Genomic DNA, 20,971 nt, shown 5'->3' on the forward strand with positions numbered 1-20,971 from the left:
TATTTCAATGTACTAAGCATACTTGTCAAAGCAGTCATTTAGCTGTAAACATGGAGTACTGTGGAGAGAGCAATCTAGATTTCTGAGACAAAGCAATCTGAGCATGGCATAAATGTAGGGGATTAGGGAACAGTAAAAAATGGGCTCAAGTCACATTTTCATCATAGAACCATCAGAGCTGATAGACATTGCCAGCTGCCCTTGGTCTGTACATGCAACCAGGAATCAAACAATCAACACTTCATTTTCCTTAGCCCATTTCCTTTTGTTGGGCTCCAAAGGACTGTAGTGCAGGAGCAGATGCTGTTGTATTCCAAGATGGGAAGATGCGCTAAATGTATCATACTAGATAGTACTGATATAAGTGAAGAAAGGGAAGTGCTTAAAGCCTCCTTAACTTGTCCTAAAATCCAGTGATTATTCAAAGGATTCCCCAAAAAGTGCCACGTGTCAGCTAGCCAGGTGATGCTCCTACCCAAATGGTATAGCAGCTTGAAACCATACGGGAAATGTGACATCCTTCTGCATTTCTCAATCCTTCTTCCTTTTCCACTTTTCTCTTTTCCCTTTTTTTTTTTTCTTTTCCTTTTCCATTACTTGTTGAACAGGGAAAAAGAAATGAAGAAGGTCTGAAAATAATAACATAAGCCTTATGGTAAGAACTAATGAGAAAAGTTCCATAGCTAGACTGAGTGCCCACAGATTAAGGTCTCACTCTAATGAGTGAGACTCATTAGTTTGCACTAATGGCCGTATACCTACTCAGATCCATGCTTGCATCTGTAATCAGTCAGTTTCCCCAAACTGGGACTCAAAAGAGAGCACATTATTACATATTTACCACCCCTGAATAAGATCAACCACCTTTTCATGGCATTGATTTGCCTGGAGATTTCATTCAGCAAGTGTATGCTAATTTGTCTCTCTATCTTAATTTTATTTGTCATAAGAATTATCAGCACACAAACTGCAATGGATGTACCATCAAACTTGGATAAAACCTGTCAGAAATAAAGTATAATGATTTTGGGGTAGTGAAAGAGCAATCAGTCTTTTCTTTTTCTTTTTTCTCACCCTACCCCCTCCCCAAATTGTGTTCCAGTTCAGTTAGGGTTCAGTTGTATGGAAAGCATTGGTTGGTTGCTTGGTTTTTAATCTTGAATGCAAGCCAAAGGTGCTCCTTCTTAAATCTGTGCTAACTTACTTTCAAGAATTCTGTATAAAAGCAATATTCCCAGTAGATTTTGATGGATTTTTAAAAATTAAATATGGAAGACATTGGGTTAAATTATTTCTTAGAAATATCAATACTTTCTGTCCCTGAGGAGCAAGCAACCAAGGAAACATGCTGTCTTTCAGACCAAGATCATCTTGTCTTGTGGAGCTTTTAGAATTTGGGAACATTTTGATATTCCATTTGTAACATGAAAGAGTATGTTTCTACTACTAATTATTTGTTTGTTTTCTTTTCAGCTCCTTGTGGCTATAACGTAACTGCTCAGAATGGTACAGTTTATTCCCCAGGATTTCCAGATGAATACCCAAATTCCAAGGACTGTACTTGGTTAATTGTTGTACCTCCAGGCCATGGGATTTATATCAACTTTACCTTACTCCAAACTGAACCTGTGAATGACTATATTGCAGTTTGGTATGCAACTTTTCAAAACAAAAGTGGGTTTTTTCTGGTTGATTTATCAGATCTTGCTGTCCTAAGCTACAGCTTTTGCTTAGTATTGCTTTTTAGGTTGTTCTGTGTGCTGAAGAACAGCATAAAACAAGTTCTACGATTATATGAAAAAAATAATATATATCACTTCAAGAATATTGTTTCAAAAGTATTTTGAAATGCAAATTCAGTTATCAATCAGATCTTCTTTGAACTCTGTTTTCTAAGTGAGCGCGTGTGAGGTCAAAGTGATAGAACAATCTGCATTATGTTAAATTACATGTTCCATGAACGTATAAGGCAATATAAATTAGTTGTAGCAGAACTTTTGGACATCTTCAGGCATTAACTAATTTAGGCATTAATTAAGATTTTGTTACATTTTCTTAATATTTTAATATGGCTAACAGACATACTCTCTGTATTTCTCAAGCCAGGATTTCAGCCCTTGTACCTCTTTGTCTTTACGATTCATATTTTATGTTCCCCTTCTCTAATCTTGGATTTCTTACCCTGCAAGCCCATCTCAACATTGTGTCCTCAGGTGGAGGAAGAGGTCTCAGGGTGGTCTAAATTCTTGCATAACGATTTACTATGCTCAAGAACAGGCTTTAGATGATGCTGAAGTTGTTACATACTTTCTCATCTATAGCTAATCCTGGTCCTTACTCTAGATAATGTGCAAAGTCACTTATGTCTCATATATACTACACAGTTTGGCAAAAGGACAGTTTGCATAGAATATAGGATGTAACTTCTGTGTGAGTCAGCTGCTCCCATATCCCAGATAGTCCACTATTCCTGTACCTATTGCTGTCTGGGGTGATTTTTTTCCAGATAGCAATACTCAAGTCCATGTAATACAGGGAAAATCCAGTCAGTTTATAGAGATTGCATGACTGTTAATGAACTGCTGTTTGACTGCCTCTGGTATTTGCATTGCCTATAAATCCAAGTCTAAAAGGCATCATAGGTTGTAGTCCCTGACACATTAAATAATATTTTAAAAAAAAAAAAAAAAAGCAAAAAAAAAAGCCTCCAGTGGTAAAGAGCTAACTGTATCAGTGACTTCTCTTTTTGCCTAAGCAATTGAGTCCTAAAGTTGTGTCAGCTTTTTGAACTTGTTTGGCTGAAGTATGTGCTGAATTCCTGAATTGTTATATTCCTTCAATAAAGATTTTGAAACAACTTTTTTACAACTTATTTTTGCTCAGTTCCCAATTGCCTGTGAATTACAAGCATGCTTTCTTTAGAGTTATTTTCTGAGGTAAATAATGTTAGAAAAATGATAAGATTGCAAGAGCTTTCTCAATTTTATTTTATTTTCAGCTGATGCATACAGTAGAATTTTTGACAGGAACAGACAGCGAAAATTTCTGTCAGCCAATAAATTACTTGTCCACAGAAATATAAAAGCTACTGTAAAGTACTCCTGGTCTCTCAAAAAATACTCAGCTTTTAAGTTAGAGTGTTCTGTGTTGCTGGAAATAAAAACAAAACAAATTCATTTTGAATCATTAGGAAAAACCCTTTTTACAAAAATGTAACCTGCTATCCAGAGAAAAGAGACTGTTAATTTCAATGTTAAATACAGCATTTTTTCAGTTGATCTTTTATGTTTCCCTTCCTAGGGATGGTCCTGACCATAATTCACCTCAGCTGGGAGTTTTCAGTGGGAACACAGCTCTGGAAACAGCTTACAGTTCCACCAATCAAGTCCTTCTCAAATTTCACAGTGATTTTTCAACAGGAGGATTCTTTGTCCTGAATTTTCATGGTCAGTTTGCTTTATATCATTAACATCTAATTGCCACAAACAGTTAATGTTTTTTAAAAATATTTCTTAACTCTGTGATGTACTGAATAATCTTAAATTTACCATGATTCATGGATTTGCTACTTTTTTAAAATAGCAATACAAATTAAATTCTAAAACCATGCATCAAAAAAATCTTAAGAATATTAATTTGTGTTTTTAAATAAACTATGTTCTATGTTAAACATTGCTATCTAATATTGAGCTTTTACTTTTAAAAATATTTTGGCCAATGTATTAGTTAAATTACTTTTAACCTTCTGTAATAAAATTCTTCACCAGCTGACCATGGTCAGAAATATTGATGGGATGCTGTGGAAGAGATGAACAACAGCTGGTATCCAGCAAAATACTTTGTTCAGAGTTACAGTCAGGGCTACAGGACATGCAAATTAGGCTTCTAAATAAGAAGTGAAATGCTAAATTCTAGTTCTAGTTCTAATTCTGACTAATTCACCCAAACTATGTATATTAAATGGAAGATTGTTAGCCTTGTGGCCATAATTTAAAAAGATAGTGTGAATTAATTCACAAGAACAGGAGGAAATGCTACAGAAAGAGAGTACCTGAAGGTGTTTGTTTGCATGGAGAAGTGTTTACAAAACTGATACTCAAGAGTCTTAAATGGTTTTTTTGTCTGTGGTTTTCTCCTAAAAGAAGGGCATAAGGCATGGTAACCTAAAGCACTTAACAGAGAAGCAAAAACTAAAGTACTTGGCTTTAGTCGTAATGCGGGGAACGTATAGCTCCCACATAGCAAGATAGTGCCTGAGAAGTTGACTGTAGGGAATGGTCAGTGAAAGCATTTTCCAGCCTTAAGCTGAAGGTATGTAAGCACGTAGTAAGTATTTCAGGGTTGACTTCAGATGATAAAAAGGCAAGATACATACTCTATCACAGTACATACTGCATTATTCTAGCAAGGGAAAAGAAGAGTGAATCTGCTTCTTTTTCTCTGTTTTCTTTTCTCAAGTGTTCCCTGGAAAAAATGGTGCTATAGGTGTATATAATAATAACTACATGAATGTGTTTGTGTAGATATATATATACACAGCAGGAACCGTACAATGCATTAGTACACAGGAAAACACACATGCTTTCTCATCCTTGACCTTGGAAACTCACTGTGGATGAAAAAAAATGAAACTCTCCATGGGTGAAAAACTGTCCATGATTTTTTTTCTCCTTGTGCAATTGCTTTACAGTGATGGGCTATAGAAACTTATGTGGAAGATAAGAGCTGATTCACAATATTTTGTGTTTCTTTAGCTTCTTGAAAACAGCAGGTGGGTAGGACCGTCAAGTTACCAGGAGAATTTGTGTTCTTGACGGTGATTTAGTTCCATGAACAGGAGAGTTTTTCTATAGTATGTGCAATCTGATCACAATCTTAAATCTCTGGTTTAGAGTTTTTACCCAGAAAAGGCTTCTTCAGCTGTTGTGTTCTATTCTGTTTTAGAAACATGTCAGTCATTGTACTGGTCACCTTCCTTATGAGATTGCTCACAACTTACTGAAAAAGATTTGAAAATTAGAAAACAGACTGTTTTAAAGGCATTCTGGTTTGTTTGTGGGGCTTTTTTTGAAGTTACAAAATTATTATTACTACTACTACTACTGTGTGCTGCTGCTACCACTGCTGCTGCTGTTCCTTCTTAAAGTGAAGATATATATACCTGTATCCTGAGAGTAACTCCACGTATGCTTAAATTAACAATGAATATGACATGTCAGGTATGTGACAGGTAATTACAGATTTTCCAGGAAATCTAAATAATCTGTGATTTGTAACAATCAGCCCTATCACATGATGCAAAGGCAGACACTAGAAACTGCAGCTTTGTAGCTGCAAAAATCTCCTCATAAACATCACAACTGCATCAAATCCTACAATGGATCTATAGCTATCTAGGCAGTGTATTATACTATCTATACTGATAAATATATATATATATTTAGATATTATAGAATCATAGAATGGTTTGTGTTGGAAGAGACCTTAAAGATCATGTGGTTCCCACCCCTTTGCCATGAGCAGGGACATTCCATTAGATGAGGTGTCTCAAAGCCTCTTCAAATCTGGCCTTGAACACTTCCAGGGATGGGGCATCCACAGCTTCTCTGGGCAACCTGTGCCAGTGCCTCACCACCTTTATATAATGCTGTGACATTTAACTTGGAAAATGTAACTAAGACCATGAGGTTCAGTGCAGCTTTGGTAATTTGGAAAGTGTGAATAGGAATTTTTTTTGTAAAATAATTCTTAACACACCATTATTTAACCTTTTTTTCACTTAAATTTGCAGCTTACCAGCTGAAGAAGTGTCAGCCTCCACCCACAGTTCCACATGCAGATTTGTTTACAGAAGATGATGACTTTGAAATAGGTGAAAAAATAGTATCTCCTTTTCTTTATGCTTTTACTTGAATTCTAATTACACTATTAATAGATTTCATTTTCCACCTGAGATTTTTGTATACCTCTGTTTCACAGTATTTTGGGGTTTAAGGTTTTTGTCAATAACTTTTTCAGGTGATTTTGTGAAGTACAAGTGCCATCCTGGTTTCACCCTTGTTGGGCAAGATATATTAACCTGCAAACTGAATGCACAGTTGCAGTTTGAAGGATCCTCTCCATTTTGTGAAGGTAAATATATGTTTTCATGGTCTGCATACCATTAGTGTGCATCCTTTTTTATTTTCCTGTACATTAACCAACAGATATTTGGGTGCTGTATTTTCATTATTTTTCAAAAAAAAAAAGTTTCCTTTTATTTCTTCAGTGTCTAAGAAGTGCACATGTTTTCAAATTCGTCCCTAAAATTTTTGCACAGACATTCTTTAGAATCAAGAGACTAGCAGCATTACCTATTTAACTACACCATTAATGAAACACTGGTTTCTAAAATTAATTTCAATTATTTAATATTGTTTCATGTCAAACAAAATATTTCTTTCCATCCCTGAAGAGTTTTAAAAATATGTATTTAAATTAAGCTTCAAACTAAAGTAAGAAGTTATTCTTTCTGCTTTCCCAAATATGGTGACACTGTATGTCAAAGTCACATGAAAAATATGTTCTAAAATAATACGTGGCAAATTTAAATTCATGGAAGCACTAAAAATCTTTCAATTATTAATACTGTGTTTATAATATACAGTATTTCTAACAAGGAATTTTAAAAAATGAATAGAAATAATGTTTAGATGTTCATTCATACACAGTTTGCTCATCTTCATGGAAAACAAGTATATCTTGAATATTTATACCCAGTCCTCCAAATTATGTTTTTCAACAGATACTGTTGGTTATTTTTTCTTTAGTTTGGTTTAGTTATTTAAATAGTGGATGGCAAAAAGGTTTTGAAATATTGAAAAAGTGATCAAAAAGTCATCTGTAGAATTTTGTCCTGAAGTACCTCAAATTTTTCTGGAGAAAAAAATCAATTATTGATGAGATACCATCATTGAAATTGTAAGGAAGTCAGAAAGTGATCTGAATTTATCATATTCATAACATAGTAACCAAGATTAGCTTTGATCTATAATATCTAATTATGGATGTAGCATCTTCCATATCCATGACCACTGACAACCAAGTTTTTACTCCTCCACTTTCTTAACTTGTGTATAAAATAATCGGGATCTGTCATGGACTGAGAGACATGGATTCCATAGGAAAGGAAAGATTCAGTATTCATTTCAGGACTGTCACCATAAAATACACAAAAATAATCATAAAATTTTGTTTCTGTATCTTTCTTGATCAAATAACTCAATACTTACTGATCTTTGATTTTATTTTTTTTTAAGTCAGTGTATTTCTCTGTTCCCACTGTGGTATTTTATAAGGATTGTACTACAAATCTAGTTTTCAATTATAAATTGATAGTAACAGCAGTAACTTAACTCTTGACTGTGTCAATTAGAGTGTAAATAAAAAATGAAAGCTAAAAGTAAACTGAACAATTATTGTGAAAATTACTTAGGAGCTTCTGATAATGATTAGCCATCTGTTAAGCACGGGGGAGTAGTTTATTTCCAACAATTATTGCAGATGCTGTGGAAACTAGTAGCTTTCTCTGACGGTAGCAATGCTTGGTTCTTTGCAGTCCTTTGAGACACTGTACATTGTGGTGAGTTGACCCTGACCGGACACCAAGTGCCCACCAAAGCTGCTTTATCACCTCCCTCCTCAGCTGGGCAGGGGAGAGAAAATCTAACGAAGTCTTGTAGGTCAAGGACAGGGAGGTCACTCAGCAGTTAACGTCATGGGCAAAACTGACTGGACTTGGGGAAATTTAATTTCATTTATTGCAAATCAAATCACAGTAGGGTAATGAGAAAATAAAACCAAATCTTAAAACACTTTTCCCCCCACTCCTCCCTTCTTCATGGGCTGAGCTTAACTCCTAAATTCTCTACCTCCTCTGCCTGAGTGGCACAGGGGGACAGGGAATGGGGGTTGTGGTCTGTTCATCACACACTGTTACTGCTGCTCCTTCCTCCTCACACTCTTCACCTGCTCTAGCGAGGAGTTTCTCTCGAGGAACACAGTCCACCAAGAACTTCTCCAGCATGGGTCCTTCCCATGAGCTGCAGTTCTTCATGAACTGCTCCAGTGTGGTGCAGTCTTTCAGGAGCAGGCTGCCAGCAAACCTGTTCCAGCGTGGGGTCCTCTGTCCACAGGTCCAGAGACGCTGCCAGGAGCCTGCTCCAGCATGGGCTTCCCACAGGGTCACAGCCTCCTTCAGGCATCCACTTGCTCCAGCATGGGGTCTTCCATGGGCTGCAGGTGTATATATGCTACACTGTTACCTCCATGGGCTGCAGGGGGACAGCCTTGCCTCAATGTGGTCTTCAAGACAGGCTGCAGGGGAATCTCTGCTGCAGCACCTGGAGCCCCTCCTGCCCCTCCTTCTGCACTGACCTGGGTGTCTGCAGAGTTCCTCTCACATATTCTCGCTCCTTTCTTCTGGCTGCTGCTGCATATTCCCCACCTTCTTAAATATATTATCCCAGAGGTGCTACCACCATTGCTGATGGGCTTGGCCTTGGCTTGTAGCAGGTCTGTCTTGGAGCCGGCTGGCATTGGCTCTACTGGAGATGGGGAAAGCTTCTGGCATCTTCTCACAGAAGCCACTCCTGTAGTCCCCCTGCTACCAAAACCTTGCTGTGCAGACCCAATACATAGATGAATACTAATAGTTCTGTACTTACCTCGCAGACTTTCTAGATTTTGTGATTTTCTTCCCTCTCCTGTGTTTATTATTTATTGTTTTTCAAAACTACCCTATATATTAAAGTTACTAGAATGTTACTATTTTATAAGGTGTTCCTAATTGATTATTAGGAACATCTTTACTACACATGGGTTTTTTTTCATTGAAAGGATTGAATAGCACAATTCCAGTTGAGGAGTAGGAGTAGGTTTTACCACCTAAGTTAAAGTATTTCAGTCTTGTATTATTTTAATATGAATACAGCAGAAACTTTATAGGGAGGACATAAAAATAATCTGATAACAAAAAAAAAAAAAGAAGCCATTGGAGTCCTTCCAATGAGCCTTGGAGAGACAGAAGACAATGGAACTGGAGGCATTAAAGATTCTGTCACAGTTATTTTGGACAGACGGATGAGTTTCTTTAGATAACTTGGGCTGCAACCGATTTCCTTTCTTCAAACAAGTTGTATCTTTAAATATATTTAATTTTCCTTTCTGGAAATGATTTGGTTTTATTCTTATCCAGCCTCTCCAATAACTCTTGTCTGTCTACGTGAATTATTAGTATGGACATAAATGTTGAACTGAATTCCTTTTTAATGAGAACACCCTTGATTATATTTATGAATATATTTATATCATATAAAATATTGATAAATCATTTAGAAGTTGTGTTTCTAATCATCATCTTTGTGGTGTTTACTTTTAGATAAATATATGAAAAGTACTCAGGTTGCACTCTGAAAACCTAAGTGTCTGTATGGGATAAATACATATTCCTGAATCAGACCAGAAATCCCATATACCAGACTATTTATGGAGTATTCGGTCTCTGGCACTGGCCAGTAATGATTTTCAAATGAAGGACATAAGATCTTTGCAAGCGTGTAGTTAATTAAGGCCTCCACCCAGCTGTAGCTAAGCCACTCTTAAGCTAGCAATGTTTTTTGTATTTTGAATCCTGTAGGGCTGTTTCTTCAGGGGATATATTCAGTTCCCATTTTGAATCCATGTAAATGCTTTAAATCCACAAAATTTTGTGCAGGAAGTTGCACAATGTATTTATTTAATATGTGAAGATGTTTCTCTGTCTGCTTTGAACTTGGCACCTGATGTTTTCGCTTCATGTCCTCTAGTTCTTATGAGGAAAAAGACAGTAATGATTTGTTCTCTATTCAATATTTATGGCATGATGCTGTCGACCAGAAGATATTTAATACCTTTAATTATTCTTGTCATCCTTCTCCAATACCATTTCCAATTCTACTCTTACTTTTTTTTTTGAGGTGATGTGGTAATACTATCTGATCCTAATAGAACTGGGAAAAAATGCTACTTGCTATGTAATTTGCATATTGCATTTCAAACTAATTTTTTTACTGCCTTCTTATATTTCTGCATTTTACCTGTAGTTCATGATTGTTTACATTGTCCTTTTGGATCAGCTTTACATTTTTTAAAGATGACAGAAAACTTCGTTCTCTTCAGCTGTGCCACTATGTTGTACGAGGCAAGAAATATATTTATACGGTAGAAGGCCAGGTTCTAGGATACTATATACAAGTATGATAACTTATCTGACAGGCAAGAAAAATCAATCTTAGTGACCACTTTTACATCATTTTGAATGGAGAACCTCCAGAGCAGCTGTAATTGAACCACATAATACTTTTCTTATACTGCCCTTTTGCTTCCTAACTGGTCTGTCTTGGGATATTATAATGCTTGGTACCATGATAGTTTGCCAGGTATTGTCTAATGTGCAGAGCCCTAGGCACCCTACATAACATAGTCTTAATGTGCATGAATTTATATTTATCAGTAGTTGACCATTTGTGACTTGTGTTTATACACTTGGAATCTCTGCTTTGATCCTATCTGTATATCCTCTTGCTACAAATTTATTTCCTTTTTAAATTGCTTTTGGGAAATTTAGAGATGTAAAATAAAGCATGATGAGCATTGCAACAGCAAGAAATACTCCTGTATTAGTCACAAAATTTGACGTACTAAAACAGGTAATTGGCATTCACTGTAAAGTAGAGATCTCTAATCTGGCTGCTCAAAACACTTTAATTGGAGAGGTGATGTGATAATATTATCCTAGTGTGCTGATGATATTTCTGAATCAAAAGTGAAATCAAAGATGGAGACATCAGAAGTAGTATTAGAGTTAAGTCAAGAAGCTTAGCCAGGCCTTCCTCAAAACAGCCAAATCAGATTTCTCCGAAAGCCATGTTAGGTAATATGTTTTTCAAAACTAGGAAATGATAAGTGTGTTATTCTGTCCTGCAGAATTCCTTTTCTTTTGACACTGCCTCACCACATGCAATGACATGCAACTGTCTAACATAAAGATCTTTGTTATTTCCTGTTGTTTTTTTCTGTAAGCATTGCCTATATGTATGAATTTATGCAAACTAACAAGTAACTGCTCAGAATTGACATGTGCAACAATATGATTAAAAATGAATGTAAAATAGATTGTCTATGTCCTCCAATATGTCTAAAGCAGTTGTTCTGGGCTTTTTAAATATTTATTCCAGTTATCATTCCAAAGCATTGTACAATAGCTAATTTTCAGTTTCATGGGATATACTTATAAGTAAATGATAATTACATATTTTCCTGGGCTCAAAAGTCTAGTTCTGTGTTTTGCAGCTCAGATTTTCTTGATTGGTAAACTTCACATCAATACCTAAACTTCTAAATGTATAGGGAGTGGAATCACTCTGTAACTTAGGTGACAGAAGACAGTCCGGGAGGTATTAAATAAAATACTGAATAATATGATGTTAATATGTTAATTGATTAACAAATACAAGAAACAGTATTAACTGTGGAATACGTATGCCTCAACGGAAGCAATTTGTGTGACATTGTATTTAGTAGTATTTTGTTTGAAATATCCTGGTAAAGGTGAGAGCTAATATGGAAAAAAAGGGTCCAAACTGCAGATTTTTGTTGACACCTGTTGAATGCATAATACCAAGAAAATAGCAATATGGAGTTTATTATTATTCAAATGAGAAATATTAGTTGTTAGCGGTACTGGAAGATGGATGAGCCATTGGTTTTATAGAGCAAGGTGAATCAGTCTCACTGTCTCAGTATCTCAGTTTTATCTCTTTAAATATATGTTAACCATAGTTAACCTTGTTCTCACCAACAAGGAAGAGCTCATGGAGAATGTGAAGCTCAAGGGCAGCCTTGGCTGCAGTGACCATGAAATGGTGGAGTTCAAGATCCCTAGGGCAGCAAGGAGGGAGCACAGCAAGATCACTGCCCTGGGCTTCAGGAGAGCTGACTTTGGCCTCTTCAGGGATCAGCTTGCTAGAGTGTCATGGGATAAAGCCCTGGAGGGAAGACGGGCCCATGAAAGCCAGTTAATATTCAAGGATCCCCTTCTTCAAGCCCAGGACCAATGCATCTCAACAAAGAGGAAGTCAGGGAAAAGCACTAGGAAGCCTGCATGGATGAACAAGAATGAACAAGCCTAAAGAGGGTGGGAGTGAGGATAGGTAGCCTGGGACAAATAGAGAGAAATTGCCCAAGCAGCCAGGGAGCTAAAGCTCTGATATCAGTAAATCAGGCCAGGTGCATTAAGGGCAACAATAAAAGATTCTATAGGTATTTTGGTGATAAAAGGAAGACAAGTGAAATTGTGAGCCATCTCCAGAAGCAAGCAGGAGAGCTGGTTACCTGGGACATGGAAAAGGCTGAGGTGTTCAATGACTTTTTTGCCTTGGTCTTCATGGACGAGTGGCCCAGCCATACCACCCAAGTCACAGAAGGCAAAGGCAAGAACGGGGACAATGAAGAACTGTAGGAGAAGATCAGGTCCAAGACCATCTAAGGAACCTGAAGGTGTACAGCTCCATGGGACCTGATGAGATGCTTCTCATCAGGGTCCTGCTGGAACTGGCAGATGAAGATCAAATCATATTTGAGCAGTCATGGCAGTCTGGTGAAGTTCCTTCGCATGGACTGGAAAAGGGAAACATAACCCCCATTTTTAACAAGGCAAATAAGCAAGACCTGGTGAAGATGAGTTTGCTGGGGATACATTGTGCCTGACAAATTTGTTGGCCTTCTACAATGGGGTTGCAGCGTAGGTAGATGAGGGAACAGCAACTGCCATCATTTACCTGGACTTCTGCAAAGCACTTGACGCTGTCCCAAGTTACATCCTTATCTCTGGAGAGACATGGATTTGATGGATGGACCACTCAGTGGACAATGGATTGGCTGGATGGTTGCACTCAAAAGAGTTATAGTCAATGGCTTGATGCCCAAATGGAGACCAGTAATGAGTGGTGCTCCTCAGGGCTCTGTATTGGGACCAGCACTGTTTAACATCTTTGCCAGTGACATGGATCCTGGGATCAAGAGCACCCTCTGCATGTTTGCCAACAACACCAAGCTGTGTGGTGCAGTCAACACACTGGAGGGAAGGGATCTCATCTAGAGGGACCTAGACAGGCTTGAGAGGTGGGCCTGTGTGAACCTCATGAAGTTCAACACGGCCAAATGCAAGGTCCTGTATGTGGGTCAGGTCAGTCCCAAGCACAAATACAGGTTGGGCAGAGAATGGATTGAAAGCAGCCCTGAGGAGAAATACTTAGGGGTGCTGGTGGCTGAGAAGCTCAGCACGGCCTGTCAATGTGTGCTTGCAGCCCAGAATGCCAACCGAACCCTGGACTCTATCAAAGGAAACGCGGCCAGCCAGTTCAGGGAGGCGATTCTTTCTCTCTGCTCTTGTGAGATGCCATCTGAGTACTGCATTCAGCTCTGGAGACCCCAAGATAAGGACATGGACCTGTTGAAGCAAGTCAAGTGGAGAGCCACAGATATGATCAGAGGGTGGGAGCACCTCTTCTATGAAGACATGCTTAGAGAGTAGGTGTTGTTCAGCCTGGACAAGAGAAGGCTCCAGAGAGACTTTATTGCAGCCTCCCAATACCTCAAGGGGGCCTACAATAAAGCTGGAGAAGGACTTTTTACAAGGGCATGGAGTGATAGGACAAGGGAGAGTGGCTTTAAGCTGGAAGAGGGTAGATTTAGATATGATATCAGGAAGAAATTCTCTACAGTGAGGGAGGCATACGCTGAAACAGGTTGCCCAGAGAAGCTGTGGCTGCCCCATCCCTGGACGTGTTCAAACCAGGCTGGATGGGGCTTTGAGCAACCTGGTCTAGTGGAAAGTGTCCCTGCCCATGGCAGGGGGTTGGAACTAGATGATCTTTAAGGTCCTTTCCAACCCAAACCATTCTATGATTCTATGAGTCTTGTAAAATGTGCAAGTCTAGTTTCCACCCTAGAGAATAAGTCATGTAATCAGCAGCTAAGGTATACTGGGGGGAGGTGAGCAAGTAATTCATTATGGTGGAGAAAGAAAGCCAGCAAAGGCTGACAGGATGAGCGTTGCCAATTTGCTACATAACCCCTCAGTGCAGCCAGCCTCCCAAACTGTAAAGAAGTAATACACTGTCTGCCTTCCCATGTCCCTGAACTACTCTAGAACGATTCCTCTTATAAGTCCCTGTGGTATGTCTCCTGTGGATGGTTGAGGCTGGAAGGAACTTCTTGTCCAAGGACTCTTAGCCATAGGAAGTGAATCTTGGCTATAAGAAGAGTTAGAGCTATAGCTTGCTGTGTAAGGAGATTTGGCCACTTCTGCTCTAGCACAGGAGAGGCAGTGAGGTATTTACAGCTTAGAAAGACATAAGTGTTTCTTTTTTACGTGAATTTTTTGCTCTAAGAATATGCTGAGGGAGGCTTCACAAGACACTGCGTTTGTCTCAGTACCACAGAAAAAAATTCCATATCCTCTTTCCCCCTTTGTGTTACTGTGTGCACTGATTTGTATTAGAGAGATGTGGTTTTTTCACAAAACCGGTACTACTTCTTTTTGGAAATTGTAAGCGAATACAATAGAATATATGGAAGAAAGAATTCCTACAGCAATCCTGCATTGATCTGTTTCTTGTTGTGTACATGTGATGATTTTTTCAAGGAAAACCGTTAAGCTATTGATTTTTCCTATTCACCCACAAAAAAAAAAAATGTTCTTAATTACAAAACAACATCATACCTTTCCTCAATTATGAGAGAAGGGCATGAGGAAACTTCTGCAAAAAGCACATTTTGCCCTGTGGTAAATTAGTTTCAGGTCCCTTCTTAAGAGTCAGCTGTGAGGAACGAGAAAGCTAGCAGCACTCTTTCTCTGTTATTGATAACTTCTACCTGCTTTTTAAAAGAACAAAGGTTTTGTTGTTAGTTTTTCAAACATAGCAAACAGGCTATTTCCTTGCCTTTTTTCTGCTTCTGTTTTTGTCTCTGATGTCCCTTGTAAGAAAAAATAGATTATCTAAGAGCAAAGCAGGTAAAAGAAAAAGGCAGGAAAAGTAATTTCTGTGGGGTTTTAATTTCTTTTTTTTTCTTCTTCTTCCTGGAATTTCCTAGTCCTGTCTCTCTTTCTTTTTGCAGACTGTTTTTACAGTGGGAAATTCTCATCTGGAACATTGTTGGAGGTTTCTGAGACGCTCACAGTCAAGGTGTCTGTGCTTTCTTGGGTCGATTTTCTGTCTTCCTATTCTATGACATCTTTTTTTTCCCAAAGGAAACTAGCAATTTTCACTTCTCTGGATTGGTGACTTTCCTCTAATTTATCATTGCATTTATTTCCCTGGCTCCATTTCTTTCATATTCTTGCAGTGAGTTTCTTGAGTTAGTGAAGAATATCTCAACACTTTATGACAGTGTTCTGTGGGTCACTGTAGTGATCTCAGGGTTTTCAAACTGTAATTTTGAATCTTATTCTTAGTTTAAAATCCTCCATCCCAGATTCCAAAAGCGTCATATACTCCAGTAAGTTAATACAAGTTCATGCAGCCTGTTCTTAAGAGGATACTTATGGTACAACTCTTTGGAAATTATACTTGTGGAAAATGAACTGAAAGAGCACCTATATAAAGTGCTGTGATAATAACCTTTCAGATTCACCCAACTGTAAAATTTTCTGGAATAATGTACCATCACACTTCCCATTTTATGAGATCACCTGGCTTTAGTTTTGTCTGGACTTATCTGTGTAATATCCAGATATTTTGTTTGCAGGCTCCAAATCTAAATGGCTATTAAATATTTGTTTCATGATTAATTTGACCAAAGGTCATTTCCATAACTCCCTCAGATGCTGAGGAAAACCAGGCAACAAAAGGGAGTGGTATCCTCACCGTCTCTGCTGTTAGTTTTTAGATGTGGGATGTTTACTAAAAACCATTCCAAAGGTACTTGCAACAATCCAGTCTCTTCATTCCAAGTGTCCTGTGCTTTGCGCAACATTTTTGTTACGTTTAGTTGATTGTAACAATTTCTTAAGGTGTAGTTTATACAGAGAGGTGGTAATATTCCAGTGCTGAAAAGGATCACGGTGTCTTGCTGTGAGAAGTCTGACAGCATTACTGATTTCTCCAGGGTACTTGTAATTTATGACTTTGAAGACCAGCTCTGAATCCACATGTTTCTCAGAGATGCTAATGAAGCCAATACTGCCTCAGTAAAAGCCATTTTATTTGCTTAAAAAGTCTTATAGCATAAGCAAATAATACTATGGGGTAAAGCAGGTTGTGGAACCATGTCATGTCAGCTAGTCTTTGTCACTGATGAGCACTGTTAGTGTATGTCTCACAGGAAATGCCGTGTGGCTAGCCAAACTTTTGTTCAGGAATAAGTCCCGTGTATTTAACTAAGGGTAAATAGTTATTGCTATTTATCTGATAATACGTTTCTGCCCAATGATGTTCTGTGATAATTTGCTGTTTTACTTGTACTTTCTGCAGATTCATGAGTCAGAGTGCTTGTTGGCTTTATTTCCTCAAGGTGTTCTTCTCTTATGCTGAAGAATATAGGAAGTGAAATTAACAGTGTGTTTCATTTTAAAATAATGAGAAAGTGAAGATTAAATGTCATTAAATATGTGCAATGCTGTATTCCTACACAGAAGCTCATGTGAAATTTCTGGGTGTAATTTGTGAAAAATACAGGTGTTTCTATCTCAAAAGACAATCACTGAATTAAAATTGTCAAAAGGATTCTTACTACTTTATATATCATTATCCCATAGAGTTTCCCTCTCTTAGGAGGTAGTCTATGAAAAACAGCTGTACCTCTCAGAGATAGTCTGTTACAGCCAGTACTGTCAATTGGTAGTGGAAAGGGAGACATGCCAAGGAAAAATTTGCTTGCCGGTTTTCCCCAGCCCACACCTTGTTTCCCCTGCTTAACGGTATATTCTCGCTTGTATATTACATCCCTGCCTTTTACAGGCTGACATTTATCTCTCTGACTGAAGCAAATTTTTAGCTAAGCAAGGTGAGAGGGAGGAAAAGAGGTTTTCAAAAATCGAATATTTCTTCCTGCATTTGCTAGCATGATAATGCTACATATTCTCCAGCTGATTAGAGCAGACTGAAGAAGAAAAGATTATGACAAAAATTACTAATAAGTAGTTTTTACTTTTTCATGCTTTCCCCTCTTATATGCCTAAATAATTGGAGTGGCTTTTAGATAAGTGATTTAAAAATTATGCTATAGTATTAAAAAATCACAATTGAAGAAAAATCACCCTGTATTTTGTGCTGAAGGCTCACCTTATAACTTAGATTGAGGGAAGTCTTGGAACAGTCAGAAAACTGTTCTGCTTTTTAGTTTCTTTTTTTCTAAACTTTGGTGCCATTGATGAATTGGTAATCCTCAGAAAATGCATTTGTAAGTTGTTTGAAACTCATCTCTTTCTCACATGATGTACTGTTATTGAAAATATTCTAAAGAATCTGGGACAGTGAATGGAACACTGTATTGTCCAATTCAGGCATGTACACTTTCTCTTACCTTCCACATGCAAGTCTGGAAAATTGTGTTTAGGTTAGAGAAAGCACAAGAATAAGCCAGCTTCTCAAAGGTAAATGTTTATGCACTATGTGGGAAAGTGATGGTTAATTTATACATGAATTAATGGATAAAATTCCTATTTTGTTTGTACTGTTGCTTCTGGTGGAGGGTTCAGATTTGTCTCCAGTGTATGGAACAGAAGGTAAAGACTGGCCATCTTTTATAAAATACAATTTCCTCCTCTACCAGTATGCTTAATTTCTCTGAGAGGACAATTAAAGATTAAGTCCTGACACTGTTTTCCAGAAGTTTACAGCAAAATTCTTCTTGACTGCAACTGAACCTAAATTTCACCTCCAAGTTTGTAAAAGGCCACCTAAGGGGAATGGTCCAGTTTTTAATACTTGTTTCAGATAGTTATATGTGAGTTTTCCCCTTTAACATATTTTCACTCTGACAATTTTTCCTCTGTTGTTATGTTTTTCACCTTTCCTATAACCTTTAATTTATGCAAGTACTTGGGTACTGTGCTAGACAGTTTCCAGGAATGCATTTCTGTCAAGATACATTTGTGACTCTTACACAGAAAACATTGTTAAAATGCACATATATTATGAAACTCTGGACAAAAACGTATCAGACTTCAACAGCAAACAGACATGAAAGATCAGTCCTGCATGAAAGGCAAAATGTTAAAGAAAAACAGTGACCAAGAAAAGAATTTCTTAATCAAATCCAGTATTTAGGATATAAAATTTACAGCTTTTTAATGTAGTGTACTCATTGTCATATGCAGAAATCATAAACGCCTAGGAATACCAGATGAAACTGTTTATATAATGATATGAGTTTGGAGTATAAAGTGACAGGGGAAGTGGTTGCTTAGAAGGTCTTTGGTGATTTGGAGGATGCTGTGTTGAAAATAAACACTTTGCACAAAACGTGTATGCTTTCAAATGATCTGGGTTTGCCTAGAAGTTCCAGTATGTTTTCATGTTCATTTAACTGACTTAATTATTAAAGGTGGGTGGTTTTTTTAAGACTCCAATAGAAGACAGTTTCCAAATAAAAATTTTTACCAGGACTTTTACTTCACCTGTTTGAATGATCACAGCAGCATACATGAGTCTCTTTTCTGTAAACCCTTTGGGCTGAAATATTTCTGGATTAATGTTTTACTATAATTATTATCCTGTTCCATAAATGCAAGGTTTATAAAGGTGGTCCTGTTTTCCTGTTTGTGCTAAAGGGATCTTTATTGTTCCTTCCACCTGGAATGTGATTTTAACATCTTTTCATTTGGAAACTGAATATGAAGCATACATATATCTGAAAAACAAAACTACTTTTTTTTCACAAAAGGAAACACTTTATTTCATTGCTATTGTTGTTGTTTTTCTTGTTGTGTCCTTTGTAGCACAATGTCCAGCAAATGAAATCCGTACAGAATCATCAGGAGTGATCCTTAGTCCAGGATACCCAGGCACCTATCCCAATTCTCAGACCTGTTCTTGGACTATAAAGGTTGAGCCAGGATATAACATTTCCATCTTTGTAGAAATGTTTCAAAGCGAAAAGCAATTTGATGAGCTGGAAGTATTTGATGGTAAGAGAGATTTGTATTCTGTCTAACCACAAAAGAACAAATACTGGGTTGAGTGGGGCTTGATTTCCAGTTATTGGTTTCATAATGCAGTGATACATCTGAAACTTAAACCACAGTCCAGTATTCCTATTACTTTTTTCTTAAATGTAGATCTGTTAGCCAAAGAAGATTTTTATAGATGTATTCAAGACAAAGAAGCTTTTAAATATTCTTAGGTATTGTTAGAGGAGAAGCAGTAGCAGCTACAGCACCCCTGTGAAAGTCAACACATTTTCTGTTTCCTGGGAAGTGTATGGAGGTGTCTGAAAGGAGACGTTAACGTGCTGGTTTGTAATGGATCTTTTCTGGTGAGGAAATATTTTGGGGTTATAATTTCATTTGTCTAATTTAATAAAATTTAGTCTAAGTACTCAAATTTGAATCCGAATACCCAGTCTACTTTCTCCATAGCATGGCAGAACTGGTGCTGCACATTGTTTGAATATACCTCTGTTAAAGTATTTGACCATCTGTTTAGGGACAAGGAGTAGAGAAATGATAAAACCTCAATTTCTAGTGTTACTCACAGCAGCACTTCTCAAAGGGCCCTGTATAATTTACATTCTATTCTTATTTTCTGCTGAATTCTGAGCTTATTATCACTTGTTCTCTTGCCATTGATTGATGAGAGGAACTAGTCCCTGATTGTTAATATATTTTTATTCATTTGCAGACCATTATCGTATCTTCCCTCATTAACCAAAAATACATGATAACTATGACAGAACTAATTAGTATTCACAATGGGAGTTTCATAACATGAGAAATATTAAAAGGTCCTATCTTTTGAGGTATCTTGCTCTAAGTATTTTTCTTAAGTAGTAGGTTTTTAATCTCTAAAATTATTAAATTTTGTTCACTTTTTGATAACAGCATTCTAAAAAAAAAAAACCCACAATATTTTTCATTGTTTTTAAAATGCAAGTTCATTAGCATTTTTTGTTTGTTTCTTTATAACATGTGTTGGCCCATGTCAGGTGAGTGGAGGAAATAGACTGAAAAAATATATTAAGACTGACTTTTCCTCCACTCTACTTTTTATGACAATATGTAGTGTGCCTGGAACTTTTCTAGTGGCCTGATCTTTTTGTTTTCTTTTTGTTTTGAAAAATTCCATTGAAACTGCTAAATGTTCCTGATGAAGATTTTTGTTTTCTTTCTTATGCATTTAAATGTAGTGGAACCAGATTATCAATAATAGATCTGACAGAAGGCTTGTCAGTTACTACATTTTTAAGCATTGTCATTTTGTGACATGAGATCACATTCTTAGAAATTCATCTCTAGTGCAGCTTTATTGAAGTAATTTTTTCTACCACCTACCAGCAAATTTAAATGAGAAAGATAATGGTGTATTTATAACCTCTCAGTACAGTGCCATGTAGAGATTCCTAAGCTAGCTTTTAACAAGTTGATACTTAAATATGCCACATTACACTGCCTTGCAGAGATACTTGCTTGTGTCCCTGTAGCCACATTAGCAATGTGATTTGCCAAGCTAATTAGTTCCATGTCTCAGCATGAGGAGTTTGTTGGGGCAGAAGGCAATGCTGGTGTGGCTATACTGTTTCCAGTGACAGATGTAACTGACTAGCTTGTTCAGAGCTAGCTTAGGTATTTCCTTGTGTTGCTGCATTTTGCAACAAATATATGTCGTATCCTGGGACCTTGTGTGGTCCAAAACAGCATACCTTTATTTAGATTAGTAGAACTGCACTGATC

General features: G+C 37.2%; 1 protein-coding gene across 6 annotated transcripts in view; it reads left to right on the top strand.

Moving 5' to 3' along the window:
- CSMD1 (CUB and Sushi multiple domains 1) overlaps positions 1–20,971 on the top strand; it is a 1,231,811-nt gene that overhangs the window by 1,094,709 nt on the left and 116,131 nt on the right. For 5 of the 6 annotated variants that reach the window (XR_013928146.1, XM_080387724.1, XM_080387722.1 and 2 more), the window contains 5 exons: positions 1,474–1,651; positions 3,301–3,446; positions 5,792–5,872; positions 6,019–6,132; positions 19,022–19,210. Coding sequence is in view for 5 of the 6 variants with exons in the window: in XM_080387724.1 (XP_080243850.1) it covers positions 1,474–1,651; positions 3,301–3,446; positions 5,792–5,872; positions 6,019–6,132; positions 19,022–19,210 (708 nt within the window). In the remaining variant the exon portion in view is untranslated. The remainder of the gene's footprint in view (positions 1–1,473; positions 1,652–3,300; positions 3,447–5,791; positions 5,873–6,018; positions 6,133–19,021; positions 19,211–20,971) is intronic. The other variant, XM_080387726.1, reaches the window with a different exon arrangement.

The sequence above is a fragment of the Falco punctatus genome (genome assembly GCF_963210335.1).
Source record: "Falco punctatus genome assembly, chromosome: 5".
NCBI classification, from domain to species: Eukaryota; Metazoa; Chordata; class Aves; order Falconiformes; family Falconidae; genus Falco; species Falco punctatus.